The sequence below is a fragment of the Pristiophorus japonicus genome, chromosome 3 (assembly GCF_044704955.1).
Source record: "Pristiophorus japonicus isolate sPriJap1 chromosome 3, sPriJap1.hap1, whole genome shotgun sequence".
Lineage (NCBI taxonomy): Eukaryota > Metazoa > Chordata > Chondrichthyes > Pristiophoridae > Pristiophorus > Pristiophorus japonicus.
This window is the reverse complement of record NC_091979.1, coordinates 214,961,110-214,982,242: the sequence shown is the minus strand read 5'-3', so window position 1 is coordinate 214,982,242 and position 21,133 is coordinate 214,961,110. Positions and strand designations below refer to the sequence as shown.

The 21,133-nt window shown below is 46.8% G+C and overlaps 1 protein-coding gene across 1 annotated transcript in view; it reads right to left on the bottom strand.

Annotated features, from left to right (window-relative positions):
• trpm2 (transient receptor potential cation channel, subfamily M, member 2) overlaps window positions 1-21,133 on the bottom strand; it is a 410,019-nt gene that overhangs the window by 124,873 nt on the left and 264,013 nt on the right. Inside the window, exons 22-23 of the mRNA XM_070876247.1 lie at window positions 20,087-20,258; window positions 18,349-18,529 (exon numbers count right to left, since the gene is read on the bottom strand). Coding sequence (XP_070732348.1) covers window positions 18,349-18,529; window positions 20,087-20,258 — 353 coding nt within the window. The remainder of the gene's footprint in view (window positions 1-18,348; window positions 18,530-20,086; window positions 20,259-21,133) is intronic.

The following is a 21,133-nucleotide window of genomic DNA, read 5'->3' as shown; positions in this document are numbered from 1 at the left end:
ACCGTGGCTATCAAGGGAAATCAGGGATAGTATTAAAGCCAAGGAAGTGGCATACAAATTGGCCAGAAATAGCAGCGAACCCGGGGACTGGGAGAAATTTAGAACTCAGCAGAGGAGGACAAAGGGTTTGATTAGGGCAGGGAAAATAGAGTACGAGAGGAAGCTTGCAGGGAACATTAAGACAGACTGCAAAAGTTTCTATTGATATGTAAAGAGAAAAAGGTTAGTAAAGACAAACGTAGGTCCCCTGCAGTCAGAATCAGGGGAAGTCATAACGGGGAACAAAGAAATGGCAGACCAATTGAACAAGTACTTTGGTTCGGTATTCACTAAGGAGGACACAAACAACCTTCTGGATATAAAAGGGGTCAGAGGGTCTAGTAAGGAGGAGGAACTGAGGGAAATCCTTATTAGTCGGGAAATTGTGTTGGGGAAATTGATGGGATTGAAGGCCGATAAATCCCCAGGGCCTGATGGACTGCATCCCAGAGTACTTAAGGAGGTGGCCTTGGAAATAGTGGATGCATTGACAGTCATTTTCCAACATTCCATTGACTCTGGATCAGTTCCTATGGAGTGGAGGGTAGCCAATGTAACCCCACTTTTTAAAAAAGGAGGGAGAGAGATAACAGGGAATTATAGACCGGTCAGCCTGACATTGGTAGTGGGTAAAATGATGGAATCAATTATTAAGGATGTCATAGCAGTGCATTTGGAAAGAGGTGACATGATAGGTCCAAGTCAGCATGGATTTGTGAAAGGGAAATCATGCTTGACAAATCTTCTAGAATTTTTTGAGGATGTTTCCAGTAGAGTGGACAAGGGAGAACCAGTTGATGTGGTATATTTGGACTTTCGGAAGGCTTTCGAGAAGGTCCCACACAAGAAATTAAAGTGCAAAGTTAAAGCACATGGGATTGGGGGTAGTGTGCTGACATGGATTGAGAACTGGTTGTCAGACAGGAAGCAAAGAGTAGGAGTAAATGGGGACTTTTCAGAATGGCAGGCAGTGACTAGTGGGGTACCGCAAGATTCTGTGCTGGGGCCCCAGCTGTTTACATTGTACATTAATGATTTAGACAAGGGGATTAAATTTAGTATCTCCAAATTTGCGGATGACACTAAGTTGGGTGGCAGTGTGAGCTGCGAGAAGGATGCTATGAGGCTGCAGAGCGACTTGGATAGGTTAGGAGAGTGGGCAAATGCATGGCAGATGAAGTATAATGTGGATAAATGTGAGGTTATCCACTTTGGTGGTAAAAACAGAGAGACAGACTATTATCTGAATGGTGACAGATTAGGAAAAGGGGAGGTGCAAAGAGACCTGGGTGTCATGGTACATCAGTCATTGAAGGTTGGCATGCAGGTACAGCAGGCGGTTAAGAAAGCAAATGGCATGTTGGCTTTCATAGCGAGGGGATTTGAGTACAGGGGCAGGGAGGTGTTGCTACAGTTGTACAGGGCCTTGGTGAGGCCACACTTGGAGTATTGTGTACAGTTTTAGTCTCCTAACCAGAGGAAGGACATTCTTGCTATTGAGGGAGTGCAGCGAAGGTTCACCAGACTGATTCCCGGGATGGCGGGACTGACCTATCAAGAAAGACTGGATCGACTGGGCTTGTATTCACTGGAGTTCAGAAGAATGAGGGGGGACCTCATAGAAACATTTAAAATTCTGATGGGTTTAGACAGGTTAAATGCAGGAAGAATGTTCCCAATGTTGGGGAAGTCCAGAACCAGGGGTCATAGTCTAAGGATAAGGGGTAAGCCATTTAAGACCGAGATGAGGAGGAACTTCTTCACCCAGAGAGTGGTGAACCTGTGGAATTCTCTACCACAGAAAGTTGTTGAGGCCAATTCACTAAATATATTCAAAAAGGAGTTAGATGAAGTCCTTACTACTAGGAGGATCAAGGGGTATAGCGAGAAAGCAGGAATGGGGTACTGAAGTTGCATGTTCAGCCATGAACTCATTGAATGGCGGTGCAGGCTAGAAGGGTCGAATGGCCTACTCCTGCACCTATTTTCTATGTTTCTATGTTTCTATGTGACAGGATTAATAAACAATCTCTTAGTGAAGGATCCCCTTGGAATGAGTGACCATAGCATGGTTGAATTTCAAATTCAGATGGAGGGTGAGAAAGTTGGTCCTCAAACCAGCGTACTAAGACTACAAAGGTATGAGGGCAGAGTTGGCTAAAGTGGACTGGGAAAATAGATGAAAGTGTAGGACGGTTGATGAACAGTGGCGTACATTTAAGGTAGGTGATCCGAGGCTTGGCTGGGGACAGGCATTGAGAAGGTCAGAGGTCCATTTTGTGGGGTGGAGGTCAGGGTGTTCAGAGTCGAAAGAGTAGAAGTCAGCGTGTTCAGAGTGGAAGGAGAGGTCAGAGAGGTCAGAGTGGTCACAGCCATTGTGCTCACCACAAAGGTTGGAGGGGGGCCCGGTTGTTGACAATGGGTGGAGGCTCAGAGGAAAGGCTCGCATGTGAGGTAGGCCCAAACCTATTTTTGTAGTTGGTTGAAGGTTCACCGGGTGTCGCTTGGAGCAGCTGAGTTGTCCGTGGGGAGCGAGAAGCGAGGGTCCAGCTGGAGGGACTTGGCAGCAAGGAGGTTTACAGCTCATCTTCATTGAGGCGTATGAAAGCACGGGCCTTACATTAAACATCCGTAAGACAAAGGTCCTCCACCAACCTGACCCCGCCACACAGCACTGCCCCCCAGTCATCAAGATCCCTGGACAACTTTCCATACCGCGGGAGGCTATTATCAGCAAGGGAAGACATCGATGACAAAATTCAACACCGTCTTCGGTCGCCTGAGGAAAAGAGTGTTTGAAGATCATGCCTTCAAATCTGCCGCCAAGCTCATGGTCTACAGGGCTGTAGTAATACCAGCCCTCCTGTATGGCTCAATGACGTGGACCATATACAGTAGACACCACAAATCGCTGGAGAAATACCACCAACGATGTCTCTGCAAGATCCTGCAAATCCCCTGGGAGGACAGATGCACCAACATTAGCGTCCTCGATCATGCCAACATCCCCAGCATCAAAGCACTGACCACACTCGACCAGCTCCGTTGGGAGGGCCACATTGTTCGCATGCCTGACACAAGACTCCCAAAGCAAGCGCTCTACTTGGAACTCCTACACGGCAAGCGAGCCCAAGGTGGGCAGAGGAAATGTTTCAAGGACACGCAATATCCCCACCGACACCTGGGAGTCCCTGGCCAAAGATCGCCCTAAGTGGAGGAAGTGCATCCGGGAGGACGCTGAGCACCTCGAGTCGCATCGCCGAGAGCATGCAGAAAAGAAGCGCAGGCAGCGGAAGGAGCGTGAGGCAAACCAGTCCCACCCATCCTTTCCTTCAACAACTGTCTGTCCCACCTGTGACAGAGAATGTATTTCCCATATTGGACTGTTCAGTCACCTAAGAACTCACTTTTAGAGTGGAAGCAAGTCTTCCACTCTGAAGAGAAAAAGGTTAGTAGATATGTAAAGAGAAAAATGTTAGGAAAGACAAACGTAGGTCCCCTGCAGTCAGAATCAGGGGAAGTCATAACGGGGAACAAAGAAATGGCAGACCAATTGAACAAGTACTTTGGTACGGTATTCACTAAGGAGGACACAAACAACCTTCCGGTTATAAAAGGGGTCAGAGGGTCTAGTAAGAAGGAGGAACTGAGGGAAATCCTTATTATTCGGGAAATTGTGTTGGGGAAATTGATGGGATTGAAGGCCGATAAATCCCCAGGGCCTGATGGACTGCATCCCAGAGTACTTAAGGAGGTGGCCTTGCAAATAGCGGATGCATTGACAGTCATTTTCCAACATTCCATAGACCCTGGATCAGTTCCTATGGAGTGGAGGGTAGCCAATGTAACCCCACTTTTAAAAAAAGGAGGGAGAGAGAAAACAAGGAATTATAGACCAGTCAGCCTGACATCGGTAGTGGGTAAAATGATGGAATCAATTATTAAGGATGTCATAGCAGCGCATTTGGAAAGAGGTGACATGATAGGTCCAAGTCAGCATGGATTTGTGAAAGGGAAATCATGCTTGACAAATCTTCTAGAATTTTTTGAGGATGTTTCCAGTAGAGTGGACAAGGGAGAACCAGTTGTTGTGGTATATTTGGACTTTCAGAAGGCTTTCGACAAGGTCCCACACAAGAGATTATTGTGCAAAGTTAAAGCACATGGGATTGGGAATAGTGTGCTGACATGGATTGAGAACTGGTTGTCAGACAGGAAGCAAAGAGTAGGAGTAAATGGGGACTTTTCAGAATGGCAGGCAGTGACTAGTGGGGTACCGCAAAGTTCTGTGTTGGGGCCCCAGCTGTTTACACTGTACATTAATGATTTGGACGAGGGGATTAAATGTAGTATCTCCAAATTTGCGGATGACACTAAGTTGGGTAGCAGTGTGAGCTGCGAGGAGGATGCTAAGAGGCTGCAGAGTGACTTGGATAGGTTAGGTGAGTGGGCAAATGCATGGCAGATGAAGTATAATTTGGATAAATGTGAGGTTATCCACTTTGGTGGTAAAAACAGAGAGACAGACTATTATCTGAATGGTGACAGATTAGGATAAGGGGAGATGCAACAAGACCTGGGTGTCATGGTACATCAGTCATTGAAGGTTGGCATGCAGGTACAGCAGGCGGTTAAGAAAGCAAATGGCATGTTGGCCTTCATAGCGAGGGGATTTGAGTACAGGGGCAGGGAGGTGTTACTAAAGTTGTACAGGGCCTTGGTGAGGCCACACTTGGAGTATTGTGTACAGTTTTGGTCTCCTAACTTGAGGAAGGACATTCTTGCTATTGAGCGAAGGTTCACCAGTTTGATTCCCAGGATGGCGGGACTGACATATCAAGAAAGACTGGATCAACTGGGCTTGTATTCACTGGAGTTCAGAAGAATGAGAGGGGATCTCATAGAAACGTTTAAAATTCTGACGGGTTTAGACAGGTTAGATGCAGGAAGAATGTTCCCAATGTTGGGTAAGTCCAGAACCAGGGGTCACAGTCTAAGGATATAGGGTAAGCCATTTAGGACCGAGATGAGGAGAAACTTCTTCAACCAGAGTGTGGTGAACCTGTGGAATTCTCTACCACAGAAAGTTGTTGAGGCCAATTCACTAAATATATTCAAAAAGGAGTGAGATGTAGTCCTTACTACTATGGGGATCAAGGGGTATGGCAAGAAAGCAGGAATGGGGTACTGAAGTTGCATGTTCAGCCATGAATGGCAGTGCAGGTTCGAAGTTCCGAATGGCCTACTCCTGCACCTATTTTCTATGTTTCTATGTTTCTATGTTTTCCTCGATTTTGAGGGACAGCATATGATGATTATGACATTTAAGGAGATATTTCATAACTCTCAAGAAAAATATATTCCAGTGAGGAGGAAAGGGTGTAAAAGAAAAGATAGCCATCCGTGGCTAACTAAAGAAATAACGGACGGTATCCAATTAAAAACAAGGGCATACAAAGTGGCCAAAACTAGTGGGAGGACAGAAGCTTAGGAAGCTTTTAAAAGCCAGCAAAGAATTACTAAAAAAATGATTAAGAAAGGGAAGATAGACTATGAAAGTAAACTAGCATGAAATATAAAAACAAATAGCAAGAGTATAGGTATATAAAAAGGAAAAGAGTGGCTAAAGTAAATGTTGGTCCCTTAGAGGACGAGACCGGGGAATTAGTGATGGGGAACATGGAGATGGCAGAAACTCTGAACAAATATTTTGCATCAGTCTTTATGGTAGAGGACACTAAAAATCTCCCAACAGTGGATAGTCAAGGGGCTATAGAGGAGGAGGAACTTAACACAATCACAATCACTAAGGAGGTGGTTCTCAGTAAGATAATGGGACTAAAGGCGGATAAATCCCCTGGACCTGATGGCTTGTATCCTAGGGTCTGAAGAGAAATAGCGGCAGGGATAGTGGATGCATTGGTTGTAATTTACCAAAATTCCCTGGATTCTGCGGAGGTCCCAGCAGATTGGAAAACTGCAAATGTAACGTCCGCTATTTAAAAAAGGAGGCAGACAAAAAGCAGGAAACTATAGACCGGTTATCCTGACATCTGTCGTTGGGAAAATGCTGTTATTAAGGAAGCAGTAACGCGAATTTGGAAAAGCATGATTCAATCAAGCAGAGTCAACATGGATTTATGAAGGGGAAGTCATGTTTGACAAATTTTCTGGAATTCTTTGAGGATGTAATGAACAGGGTGGATAAAGGGGAACCAGTGGATGGGTGTATTTGGACTTCCAGAAGGCATTTGATAAAGTGCCACATAAAAGGTTACTGCACAAGATAAAAGTTAATGGGGTTGGGGGTAATATATTAGCATGGATAGAGGGTTGGCTAACTAACAGAAAACAGAGTCGGGATAAATGGTTCATTCTCGAGTTGGCAACCAGTAACTAGTGGGGTGCCGCAGGGATCAGTGCTGGAACCCCAACTATTTGCAATCTATATTAATGACTTGGAAGAAGGGACCGAGTGTAACATAGCCAAGTTTGCTGATGATACAAAAATGGGAGGAAAAGCAATGTGTGAGGAGGACACAAAAAACTTGCAAAAGGACATAGACAGGCTCAGTGAGTTGTCAAAAATTTGGCAGATGGAGTATAATGTTGGAAAGTGTGAGGTTATACACTTTGACGGAAAAAAAATCGAAGAGAAAGTTACTATTTAAATGGAGAACAATTACAAAGTGCTGTTGTACAGCGGGAAATGGGGGTCCTGGTGGATGAAACACAAAAGTTTGGTATGAAGGTACAGCAAATGATCAGGAAAGCCAATGGAATCTTGGCCTTTATTGCAAAGGTGATGGAGTATAAAAGCACGGAAGACTTGCTACAGTTATACAGGGTATTGGTGAGGCCACAGCTAGAATACTGCATATAGTTTTTGTTATGTATGCAACACCTTGTAACCAGCATTCTACCGGCACCAAAGGGCACATCTGTTGGCGTCCCAAGGGATCTTAGCATCTTTTGGGAGCATTGCATATAAGCAGGCCTCCCATGCTGTGACGGCACTTTGGAGTCAGAATAAAGAGACTAAGGTCACACTTATTCAAGTCTACAGTACTCAGTCACATTGCTTTATTTGAGACATAAAAACTGGTGACGAGTAATAGATAACGAACCATCACGTGAAAATGCAGAGAACTGTTGGTATCCTGGAGAAATTCTCAGAAGGTGACGATTGGGAAGCCTTCATGGAGCGACTCGACCAATACTTCGTGGCCAACGAGCTGGAAGGGAATGAGAACGCTGCTAAACTAAGGGCGATCCTCCTTACCCTCTGCGGGGCAACAACCTATAGCCTCATGAAGAATCTTCTTGCCCCGGTGAAATCAACAACCAAATCATATGAAGAATGGTGTATGCTGGTCTGGGAGCACCTAAATCCGAAGGAGAGTGTTCTGATGGCAAGGTATCAATTTTATACATGTCAACGAACTAAGGCGCCTTGCAGGATATTGAGAATTGAACGGATTGCTGGAGCAAATGCTGAGAGACTTTTTTGTGCTTGGCATTGTCCATGAGGTTATCCTTTGCAAATTATTGACTGTTGAAACACCGAACCACAGCAAAGCCCCAACGATAGCCCAGGCATTTATGTCCACCAGCGATAACAGCAAACAAATTTTGCAGCATAAAGAAGTAACGGCAAGTACTGTACATAAAGTAACATCATTTTCAGTCAGGAATGCATATGGCAGAACGTACATGCCTGCAGCTGCACGACCTCAGATGACTCAGAGTCCGCCATCAAGTGTGAATGTGAGGCAATTAACACCTTGTTGGCGCTGCGGAGGTGATCATCGAGCCCATCAACGCCGCTTCAAACACTATGCGTGCAAAGGCTGTGGAACAATGGGACACCTCCAGCAAATGTGTAGACGAGCTGCAAACCCTGCAAACCACCACGTTGCAAAGGAAAACCGATCCATGGTGGATCAAACTGAACTAGAGACTCGAACCGAGGAGGCAGAAGTGCACGGGGTACACACCTTCACCACGAAATGTCCACTGATCATGTTAAAATTTGAACTGAATGGAATTCCAGTATCCATGGAATTCGACATGGGTGTGAGTCAGTCTATCATGAACAAAAAGTGCTTCGAGAGGCTGTGGTGCAACAAGGCACAAAGGCCCAAGCTGAGCCCTATTCATACTAAGCTGAGAAATTACACTAAGGAGCTGATCCGTGTAATTGGCAGCACAGCAGTAAAAGTCTCCTATGATGGAGCGGCGCACGAACTATCACTATGGATTGTACCAGGAGATGGGCCCACGCTGTTCGGCAGAAGTTGGCTAGGAATAATCTGCTGGAACTGGGATGACATCCGAGCGCATTCATCCATCGACGATGCCTCATGTGCCCAGGTTTTGAGCAAGTTCCCGTCGTCGTTTGAGCCAGGCATCGGAAATTTCTCTGGGGCGAAGGTGCAGATCCACTTGATTCCCGGTACATCACCCATCTACCACAAGGCACATGCAATGCCATACATGATGCGAGAGAAAGTGGAGATCGAACTGGACAGGCTGCAATGAGAGGGCATCATCGCACCGGTGGAGTTCAACGAGTGGACCAGTCCGATTGTTCCGGTTCTCAAATACGATGGCATGGTCAGAATTTGTGGGGACTATAAAGTAACGATCAACCATTTTTCGCTTCAGGACAATTACCCGTTACCCAAAGCAGATGACCTATTTGCGACCCTGGCTGGAGGAAAGACGTTCACCAAGTTGGACCTGACCTCGGCCTACAAGACGCAGGAGCTGGCGGAATCTTCGAAATGCCTCACCTGCATCAACACAATCAAAGGTCTGTTCATCTACAAAAATGCCCGTTTGGGATTCGATCGGCTGCGGCTATTTTTCCTACACGGGTTAACTACCTTGCTAGAAACTCTATATGTGTTGCTACGCAAGGCAGATGATTGGTATGGGGGAAATCACAAGAGACTGCTTTTGAGAAAGCCAGAAATCTGTTATGTTCCAACAAACTGCTTGTTCTTAATGACCCATGTAAACGTTTAGCGTTAGCTTGTGATGTGTCTTCGTTTTGGGTACTGTTGGGGGGGGATGACTCATCAGGAGAGGGAAGCAGCAGCCAAGTTCATGGCACCGTGGGTGACTCTGCTGCACAGCAGGGCAGGAAAAAGAGTGGGAGAGCTATAGTGGTAGGGGATTCTATTGTAAGGGTATGGATAGACGTTTCTGCAGCCGCAATCGAATCTCCAGGATGGTATGTTGCCTCCCTGGTGCAAGGGTCAAGGATGTCTCGGAGTGGCTGCAGGACATTTTGGAGGGGGAGGGTGAACAGCCAGTTGTCGTGGTGCATATAGGTACCAACGATGTAGGTAAAAAACGGGATGAGATCCTACTAGCTGAATTTAGGGAGCTAGGAGTTAAATTAAAAAGTAGGACCTCAAAGGTAGTAATCTCAGGATAGCTACCAGTGCCATATGCTAGTCAGAGTAGGAATCGCAGGATAGCTCAGATGAATACGTGGCTTGAGGAGTGATGCAGAAGGGAGGGATTCAAATTCCTGGGACATTGGATCCGGTTCTGGGGGAGGTGGGACCAGTACAAACCAGACGGTCTACACCAGGGCAGGACCCGGAACCAATGTCTTAAGGAAAATGTTTGATAGTGCTGATGGGGAGGGGTGAAACCAATATGGCAGGGGGATGGGAACCTATGCAGGGAGACAGAGAGAAGTAGAATGGGGGCAGAAGCAAAATATAGAAAGAAGAAAAGTAAAAGCGGAGGGCAGAGAAATCCAAGGCAAAAACCAAAAAGGGCCACATTACAGCAAAATTCTAAAGGGGCAAAGTGTGTTAAAAATACAAGGCTGAAGGCTCTGTGCCTCAATGCGAGGAGTATTCATAATAAGGTGGACGAATTAACTGCGCAGGCAGCAATTAACGAATATGATATAATTGGCATCACAGAGACATGGCTCCAGGGTGACCAAGGCTGGGAACTCAACATCCAGAGGTATTCAACATTCAGGAAGGATAGACAGAAAGGAAAAGGAGGTGGAATGGCGTTGCTGGTTAAAGAGGAAATTAACGCAATAGTAAAGAAGGACTTTAGCTTGGAGGATGTGGAATCTGTATGGGTGGAGCTGCGGAATACAAAAGGGCAGAAAACGCCAGTGGGAGTTGTGTACAGACCACCAAACAGTAGTAGTGAGGTTGGGGACAGCATCAAACAAGAAATTAGGGATGCGGGCAATAAAAGTACAGCAGTTATCATGGGCGACTTTATTCTACATATAGATTGGGCTAACCAAACTGGTAGTAATATGGTGGAGGAGCATTTTCTGGAGTGTATTAGGGATGGTTTTCGAGACCAATATGTCGAGGAACCAACTAGAGGGCTGTCCAGCCTAGACTGGGAGATGTGTAATGAGAAAGGTCTAATTAGCAATCTTGTTGTGCGAGGCCCCTTGGGGAAGAGTGACCATAATATGGTAGCATTCTTTATTAAGATGGAGAGTGACACAGTTAATTCAGAGACTAGGGTCCTGAACTTAAGGAAAGGTAACTTCGATGGTATGAGATGTGAATTGGCTAGAATAGACTGGCGAGTGATACTCAAAGGGTTGACGGTGGATAGGCAATGGCAAACATTTAAAGATCACATGGTTGAACTTCAACAATTGTACATCCCTGTCTGGAGTAAAAAATAAAATGGGGAAGGTGGCTCAACCGTGGCTAACAAGGGAAATTAGGGATAGTGTTAAATCCAAGGAAGAGGCATATAAATTGGCCAGAAAAAGCAGCAAACGCGAGGACTGGGAGAAATTTAGAATTCAGCAGAGGAGGACAAAGGGGTTAATTAGGAGAGGGAAAATAGATTATAAGAGGAAGCTTGCTGGGAACATAAAAACTGACTGCAAAAGCTTCGATAGATATGTGAAGAGAAAAAGATTAGTGAAGACAAACGTAGGTCCCTTGCAGTCAGAATCAGGTGAATTTATAATGGGGACAAAGAAATGGCAGACCAGTTCAACAAATTGTTTGGTTCTGTCTTCACGAAGGAAGATACAAATAAGCTTCTGGAAATACTAGGTGACCGACGGTCTAGTGAGAAGGAGAAACTGAAGGAAATCCTTATTCGGTAGGAAATTGTGTTATGCAAATTGATGGGATTGAAGTCTGATAAATCCCCAGGGCCTGATAGTCTGCATCCCAGAGTACTTAAGGAAGTGGCCCTAGAAATAGTGGATGCATTGGTGATCATTTTCCAACAGTCTATCGACTCTGGATCAGTTCCTATGAACTGGATGGTAGCTAATGTAACACCACTTTTTAAAAAAGGACGGAGAGAGAAAGTGGGTAATTATACACCGGTTAGCCTGACGTCAGTAAGGGGGAAAATGTTGGAATCAATTATTAAGGATGAAAGAGCAGCGCATTTGGAAAGCAGTGACAGGATCGGTCCAAGTCAGCATGGATTTATGAAAGGGAAATCATGCTTGATAAATCTTCTAGAATTTTTTGAGGATGTAACTAGTAGAGTGGACAAGGGTGAACTAGTGGATGTGGTGTATTTGGACTTTCAAAAGGCTTTTGACAAGGTCCCACACGAGAGATTGGTGTGTAAAATTAAAGCACATGGTATTGGGGGTAATGTACTGACGTGGATAGTGAACTGGTTGGCAGACAGGAAGCAGAGAGTCGGGATAAACGGGTCCTTTTCAGAATGGCAGGCAGTGATTAGTGGGGTGCCGCAGAGCTCAGTGCTGGGACCCCAGCTCTTTACAATATACAACTATTTAGATGAAGGAATTGAGTGTAATATCTCCAAATTTGCAGATGACACTAAGCTGGATGGCGTTGTGACCTGTGAGGAGGATGCTAAGAGGCTGCAGGGTGACTTGGACAGGTTAGGTGAGTGGGCAAATGCATGGCAGATGAAGTATAATGTGGATAAATGTGAGATTATCCATTTTGGGGGCAAAAACACGAAGGCAGAATATTATCTGAATGACGGCAGATTAGGAAAAGCAGAGGTGCAACAAGACCTGGGTGTCATGGTACATCAGTCATTGAAAGTTGGCTTGCAGGTACAGCAGGCCATGAAGAAAGCAAATAGTATGTTAGCCTTCATAGCTAGGGGATTTGAGTATAGGAGCAGTGAGGTCTTACTGCAGTTGTACAGGGCCTTGGTGAGGTCTCACCTGGAATATTGTGTTCAGTTTTGGTCTCCCAATCTGAGGAAGGACGTTCTTGCTATTGAGGGAGTGCAGCGAAGGTTCATCAGATTGATTCCTGGAATGGCGGGACTGACATATGAGGATTGACTGGGCCTGTATTCACTGGAGTTTAGAAGGATGAGAGGGGATCTCATAGAAACATATAAAATTATGACGGAACTGGACAGGTTAGATGCAGGATGAATGTTCCCGATGTTGGGGAAGTCCAGAACCAGGGGACATAGTCACAGGATAAGGGTAAGCCATTTAGGACTGAGATGAGGAGAAACTTCTTCACTCAGAGAGTTGTTAACCTGTGGAATTCTCTACTGCAGAGAGTTGGATATATTCAAGATGGAGTTAGATATGGCCCTTACGTTTAAAGGGATGAAGGAGTAGGGAGAGAAAGCAGGAAAGGTGAACTGATGTGAATGATCAGCCATGATCTTATTGAATGGTGGTGCAGGCTCGAAGGGCCGAGTGGCCTACTCCTGCACCTATTTTCTATGTTTCTATGTACGGGATCGGGTGTATGTTACAACAAACAAATGAATCGGGAACATTGTAACTGGTCGCTTTTGCGTCCAGGAGTTTGTCCAAGGCCGAAAGGGCCTACAGAGTGACTGAAAAAAAAGCTCTGGCATGTGTTTACGTGGTGAAAAAAATGCACCAGTATTTGTTTTGGCTTAAGTTCGATTTAGAAACTGACCATATGCCGCTCATATTGCTATTCTCAGAGAGCAAAGCTATTAATACCAATGCCTCTGCTCGCATCCAAAGATGGGCACTTACGCTGTCTGCATATAACTATGTAATTCGCCACAGGCCAGGAACAGAGAACTGCGCTGATGCTCTTAGCTGGCTACCATTGCCCACCACTGGGGTGGAAATGACACAGCCTGCAGACTTGTACTTGGTGATGGATGCATTTGAAAACAAAAAGTCACTCGTTATGGCCCGCCAGATCAGGACCTGAATCAGCTAGGATCCTTTACTGTCCCTTGTAAAAAACTGTGTCCTCCATGGGAGCTGGTCCAGCGTCCCAGTAGAGATGCAGGAATAGATCAAACCATTCCAGCGGCGCAAAGATCAAATGTTCATACAGGCAGACTGTCTTTTGTGGGGTAATCGCGTGGTTTTGCCTAAGAAAGGCAGGGAAACGTTTATACGCGACCTATTCAGTACCTATCCAGGCAGAGTAATGATGAAAGCTATAGCCAGATCCCATGTGTGGTGGCCTGGCATCCAATGCAAGATTTGGAGTCTTGCATTGCTCTCAATTGAGCAATGTACCCAGGGAGGCACCGCTAAGTTTGTGGTCATGGCCCTACAAACCATGGTCTAGGATCCATGTTGACTTCGCTGGCCTGTTTCTAGGCAAAATGTTTTTGGTTGTTGTGGATGCTTATTCAAAATGGATTGAGTGTGTAATAATGTCTGTAAGCACGTCCACTGCCACCGTCGAAAGCCTACGAGCCGTGTTTGCCACGCACGGCCTGCCTGATGTCCTTGTCAGCGACAATGGGCCGTGCTTCACTAGCGCTGAATTCAAGGAATTCATGACCCACAATATGATCAAGCACGTCACATCTGCCCCGTTCAAGCCGCATCTAACGGCCAGGCAGAACGTGCAGTCCAAACCATCAAGCAAAGCTTGAAACGCATGTCGGAAGGCTCCCTGCAGACCCGTCTGTCCCGAGTCCTGCTCAGCTACCGCACAAGAACCCACTTGCACATCGGGGTTCCCCCTGCCAAACTGCTCATGAAAAGGGCGCTCAAAACAAGGCATCTCTCTAGTCCACCTGATCTTCATGATCATGTCGAGGGCAGGTGGCATCAACAAAGCATGTACCATAATCGCGCAAATTTGTCACGCGATATTGAAGTCAATGACCCTGTATTTGTACTCAACTATGGACATGGTCCCAAGTGGCTTGCTGGCACCGTCATAGCCAAAGAAGGGAGTAGGGTGTTTCAGGTCAAACTTGCAAATGGACTAACTTGCAGAAAGCATTTGGACCAAACCAAACTGCGATTCACAGACAGCCACGAGCAACCTGAAGAGGACACCACCAACTTCGACCGTCCGATACACACACAAGTGGCAACCGACATCACGGTTGACCACGAAGCTGAACTCATCATCCCCAACAGCCCAGCAAGGTCAGCTGCGCAGCAGACCAGCGAAGGCCCAAACAACTCACCTGCACCTGTGTTTGTACCGAGACGATCGACTAGGGAGCGGAAAGCCCCAGATCGTCTCACCCTGTAAATAAGTGTACTATTGACTTTGGGGGGGGTGGGGGAGTGATGTTATGTATGCAACACCTTGTAACCAGTATTCTACCGCCACAAGAGGGCGCATCTAGCACTGTATATAAGCAGGCCTCCCATGTTGTGCCAGCACTCTGGAGTCAGAATAAAGAGACTAAGGTCACACTTACAGTTACACTAAGGTCTACAGCACTCAGTCACTTTGCTTTATTTGAGACATAACAGTTTTGGTTTCTATTTTTAAGAAAGGATATATTTGCTTTGGAGGCAGTTCAGAGAAGGTTCACTAGGTTGATTCCAGAGCTGAGGGGGTTGACTTATGAGGAAAGGTTGAGTAGGTTGGGCCTCTACTCATTGGAATTCAGAAGAATGAGAGGTAATTTTATCAAAATGTAGAAGATTATGAGGGGGCTTGACAAGGTGGATGCAGAGAGGATGCTTCCACTGATAGGGGAGACTAGAACTAGGGGGCATAATCTTAGAATAAGGGGCCGCCCATTTAAAACTGAGATGAGGAGGAATTTCTTCTCCCAGAGGGTTGTGGATCTGTGGAATTCACTGCCTCAGAGAGCTGTGGAAGCTGAGTCTTTGAATAAATTTAAGACAGAAATAGACAGTTTCTTAACCAATAAGGGAATAAGGGGTTATGGGGAGCGGGCAGGAAAGTGGACCTGAGAGCATGATCAGATCAGCCATGATTGTAATAAATGGTGGAGCAGGCTCGAGGGGCCATATGGCGTACTCCTGCTCCTACTTCTTATGTTCTTGTGTAGATGAAGACTGGGCCTCATAGGCACATCGCTATGTACTAGGCTGATGACGCAGCTCCATAAAATTCTCAATTTATACACATGACGGCAATGCAAATGGTCAAATCAACATTCCCTTTCCCTCAAGCAGTACACCAACAACCCTTCACCAACAACTAAAAACGAATGTAACTAATGCCCATTGAAACAGCATAACACACATGCAATGTCATGATTATATATACAAATGCCCGTCCCATCTGTAATGCAAGACCAGCTCCCATGATGAACCATATTATGCCAAGGACCTTCCATAAATAACAGGCATCCAACATCAGCAATGAAATATGTACAATTACATTTAAAAGATGTGGACATCTGGCCATGGTGGTCAAAGTCAGTATTGTGACTTACTCGCAGATTTCCCACATCTTCCCTTTTCCCCTCTCTCATGCCTAATGCTCCTTCTTAATGTGTCCCCAGAGCCGACAGCAAGGCTGCTTGAAGACTGCTGTGTCTGTGAGGCAGACACTGTAGATGGCCTCGCAGGACTCCCTGTACCAATTCTGGGCCTGGAAGGCTTGCCTGCAGACTGCGCCACCTCAGCATGGGTGACAGCAGGCTGGGATGAGTGGGGTGCAGACCGCGGCAGGTGCAAAAGCGGAGTGGCAGTGGTGGGAGCTGGAACGCTTTCATCGTGAGAGAAGACAGCACCTTCCATTTCCATCGACACACTGCCACTCCTCTGGGGCAGAGCCACAGCATCCGGTGCAATTGGCTGGAACACAGATTGCTGGCCTGCTTCGGCACCATGAGTTTCCCGTTGGACTGTGGGGCTCCAAAGAGGATGGCAGCAGTCAGTGCTTGCGTGGCAATAATCTGAGTCTGCATGAGAGCAGACTGTGTCTGCAACACAGCAGACTGAGAGTCGATGTCACCAACCAGTGACTGCATCACATCACGAAGGCCTTGCGTAGCTTTAGCCTGTGTTATGATAGCTGCTGTCACATCAGCCATGGCACACGCCATCACCCCTGGGTCCCCACGCTCGCTCGTTGACTTTAGTATCCTTTGGTATTTGCCAATGATGGGCTCGATGAAATGCTCAGAGGCACAGGCAATGCTTGAGGTGGCCTCCTCCAACCTCACAGCAAGTGCATCCACACTCTGCACGTCCGTTGCCAATGCACCCATAAGCTCGCGGTGCATCCCCTGAGACTCTGTCGCCATACCCTCCAAAACCAGGTCCACATCTGAGTCAGGCTCAGCAAGACTCAGGCGCCGACTCACCCTCTGGGGAGTTGGCCCCCGAACTTCACCTCACGCTGGGCGTTGCTGCAGGCCACTCGGTCCAGGAACCTCAGACTCATCAAACCCCAGGAAGATCAGCTCGACCACCGAGGTGGTGTCCCCACTGTCTGGAGCAGATGGATCCTGCCGGAGTGGCACAGAACGGTCGTCCCCTTCCTCCTCCTTTTCCCCGTCGTTGGAGGTGGACACCTCACGGACAGGCTGTTGCGCTTCTGGCTCATTATCTGTAAGCACAAAGCGACAGAAGTGTGGTTAGCAGCAGGGGAGGGGGCAGGAAGGGAAGAAGGAGGTGACATCGGACATGTATATGTAAAGTGGCCCAGGCATGTGGTTTCGTGGATGAAAGGGGATGAACATACCTTACCAGGGGGCTCGGCAACCCCAACCGCTACCGCACCCACTTGTGCACCCATGGGGGTGGCCACTCGCTCTTCCACCTCCGTGAGGGCGTGGAGTTCAGGCTCCTCTCCTCCAGTCCGCAGTTGTTGGCACCTGTTGTGAGTGAGTTTCGCCTGCAATAACAAACAGAAGATGGTGTGAGTAAGTGTGCAACTAATCGCTGCCACATGTTCCTTGCACAGCTGACTAGCTGCTACTGTATGGAATGGTACAGATGTCCATTTGATTCTCAGTAGCTCTGCAGAGTGGCTGTGTGAACGGTGGGATTTGGTGGCTATCAGCTAAGATTAAGGGTTAGGCTAAGTTTTTCAAACGCATTTAAAGAGTGAAAAGGTAGTAAGAGAAGGGGTGGGGCTGAGTAGGGACCAAGAAGGAGAGGCCCAGAGTACGGCTGCCGAATTGAGGTGGAACTTTGCAGCTCCCTTCAGCAACGAATACGATGGGCTGGTACACATAGTGAAGGAGCAGGTACTGCACAGACTGTACATTGTGTGAGAAAGTGAGCTTCAAATTATGGCATTGTAGGTTAATGGAAAGGATACTCACCCTGACGACCCAAGTGATGTCGTTCAACTTCTTGCGACATTGTGTCGCAGTTCTGGGCACCGTGCTTCTTTCAGACACATGCTGTGCCACCTCCCTCCACAAACGCCAAAAAACTCTTGGCAGTGCCTCCTGCCACTATCAGGCTACAGGACATCCGTTTGTCTCTCCACAGCCTCCATCAGAACTTTCAGGGCTGTGTTGGAAAACTGGATTGCAGGCTAGCCAACTGCAATCTCAGCCACGTTGCCGCTCTGAGTAGACTGAGATGGTGAAACTGTGTCTGCGCAGAGTCATCTTACCTCCTCTTTAAGAAGCGTCTGGCGCCAGAATGTCTACCAAGCATCGCCTCATCCACATTCGCTTTGGAAATTTATTGCCACGATTTTCGCCTTCACCCCCCTAAGAGAATTGTGCAACGACTGATTTACCGATCTATTTCCCTCTTGGGGCGCTGAAACCTAATTTTGCAGTAGACGGCGTTAAATTTCACAAGGCGCTACTGACACCGACCAGCCGGAATTACTGTCTCAAAATGGGCAATACCGAAGTTCTAGCCCATATCCTTTGTCATCCATGGGGCTCTAGCGTTGGGTGTCCTTCCTTTCCCCTTTGTGAGAATGTGTCTAGTCTGTACCTGAATTATTTCCTCTTTGAAGGCCTCCCATTGCTTATTTACTGTTTTACCTGCCAACTTTGATTCCATCCATCCGGGCCAGATCCTCTTCAACTCACTGAAATTGGACCTCTTCCAGCTGAGTATTTTCATGTTTGATTGTTCCTTATCCTTTCCCATAATTACTCTATAAACCTAATGATATTGTGATCACTTACTTGAACATCGCAATCAACAGGTTGAGCAGCAGGATGTTGGTGAAAAGCAGGTAGAGAGAGAGTAGGATGATGGTTAGCCACTCTGGGAAGACTGGAGCACTGTCACTGTCATGCTCAGGACATTTTGGCTGGTAGGGGTCGGTGCCATTCACAGTGCACTGACTGAGGTCAAAGCCTGAAACTTTATTAAGGAAAAAAAGATGTTTATAAGAGTTAGTTGATAATTGTAACTAATACATCCACAAACAAGCAGTTAGTATAATGACTGCAGCAATTATTTTCTTGTACTCCTTTCGGTATTTTTCCCATTTAAAAAAAAATTCTGGAGATGTGGGTGTCGTTGGAAAGGCCGGCATTTATTGCCCATCCCCAGTTACCCTGAGAAGGTCTTGGTGGGCCTTCTTCTTGAACCGCTGCAGGAGTTTGATACAATAGAGTGGCTTGCTAGGCTGTTAAGAGTCAACCACATTGGTGTGGGACTGGAATCACATATAGGCCAGACCAAGCATTTTTTTGCAGATTTTAAAAAACCAAGTACAGATTCGCAAAGAGCCATGGTGGGATTTAAATTGATGTGCTAGCCAGGCTATTAGTCCAGTAACATAACCACTACACTACCACACCCTCCAATGGAAATGCTTGCCTCACCACTGATTTTCACTGGGCTATATCTCTACAGACACCAAGCACCCTCCAATATCTCACCCATGTGCCCATGTGATACCAGATGGTTAGTGCCAGGAGGTAATGGGGATTACATCCAATCCCTAATGTAGCCCTCACCCTTGGTAGCAGGAGTCACAGAGCTGATTTCCCCATCCCAAACCTCGGAGCACTGATGCTACTTAGAGCATCCCAGTTGGCACCCAGCTAAGTATAGGCGGGGATGGAACCTGCCGCTGGGAGGGAGGGAGCTTGAGTGCTGGTGCAGCCCTTAAAAGGCTACAACTGGCTAAAAGGGGACATGACGTCCTGGAGAGCTGAAGCCACAAGTGGGAGAAGGTCTGAAGGAGGAGCAGCCTCAGCTGGTGGGATGGGAGGGAGTCAGGAACAGCACCCAGATTCTCTGATACACCCAGGGAAATTCTGCTGACTAAAGCAAGGTTAAAACAGAAAGAACCCCGGGGATGAGGGTAGAAAGCACCATAGATAAAAGGGGCATTGCCGAAAGAGTCAGTGCGGCCTCTAGCACCTCAAAAACTGGCAGGCCATACAGAGAGGTTTACTGACTTCCCACACTTGGCCAAGGGAAGTCAAGGCTCAACACTATGTCAGGTGTTAGCTGTGGCTCAGTGGGTAGCACTCACATCTCTCATTCATGAAGGCTGTGGGTCCAAGGAGTTGAGCGCCAAATCTAGACTGATACTCTCAATGCTGCACTATCGGAGGTGCCGTCTTTCAAATAAGATGTTAAATCAAGGCCCTCTCTTCCCTCTCAGATGGACGTAAAAGAACCTATGGCACTATTTTGAAGAAGAGCAGGGGCGTTCCCCCGGGGCAGTATTTATCCTTCAACCAACATCACAAAAAAAAAATAGATTATGTGCTGTTTGTGGGAGCTTTCTGTGCTCAAATTGGTTGCTGCGTTTCCTACATCACAACAGTGACCCCACTTCAAAATGATGTAATTAGCTTAAAGCACTTTGGATGCGTCCTTAGGTTGTGAAAGGGGCGATACAAATGCAAATCTTTTCTTTACTCGGGTAACTTCACACATCCAATTGAAGAGTGAGCTTACAGCTGACATCATTTGGGATCTCTCCAAATATCATTCGATACGGCTGGTACACAACCCCATGGAATATCCAGTTCAGGCGTTGCTCGTTGTGGATAAGGATGCCCTGCTTGGTTACACCATAAGCCACGATCGCCAACACCAGCAAGAACAGAAAGAAGAAGATATCCTTCATCTACAGAAAAAAAAAGATGTATTGTACATCCCTGGAAAAGGTTCTGAACACATCTTGGGGGCTATTTTCGGCAGCGCGTAAAGATCCTCCAAGGTGGGCAGGGTGAGGTCTTCAGCTGATACACTGGTTTAGCCCGTGTTTAGCGCAAGACATCATCTTGCTAAAGGAGTTAAACTACGCACGAGGAATGGCCTTCCGGAGGATTGTTTAGGGGCTCATTAACGAGGCTGCACGGTATTTTGGTGGTGAGTGCTTGTTTTAATTCCCTCTCCTAACAGCAACCAGCTGTTTGGGAGTAAACAAGGCATTGACGTGGATTTCAAGTGCTACTTAAATGGATACTCACCCTATCATGTTCACTTATTGCTGGAGCAGTGAAGAGGACCTCTGAAACACATTGGGAGTCTTTCTGGGACACCTTGTCAAGTCTTCACAAACACTAGCAACATTTATTCTGCAAATTCTCTGAGAACTTCACCTAAAAAGAGTAAGTGCTGTGCTACTCCAGCTTACAGGAGTCACCAGAAGAAAAGGAGTGTTTGGTCATGGACATCTTGCTAAGAGTCCGTTGCCCCTTAGTCTGGATGAGGAATGGGAGGAGGACATGAGGGCTGGATTAGCAGCACCAGCTACTGCAGGAAAGAGGGACAGGAGGACGAGAAGGGTGAGCTGATGTCCTTCCCCCCCACCCGCGGGTACAGGACCTCTTCCTCTGGACCTCCTCCAAGAGGACCTCCAGTGCAGCGTCCGAGAATCTTTGCGCCCTTTCCCTTGGTGCCTGAGCCATTCTGCAGCGTGCCGCTGTGTGTCAGCCAGAGCACTCCATACCCTCAGTGGAAGTAGGTGTGAGGAGAACATATATACTGCTCTATGAA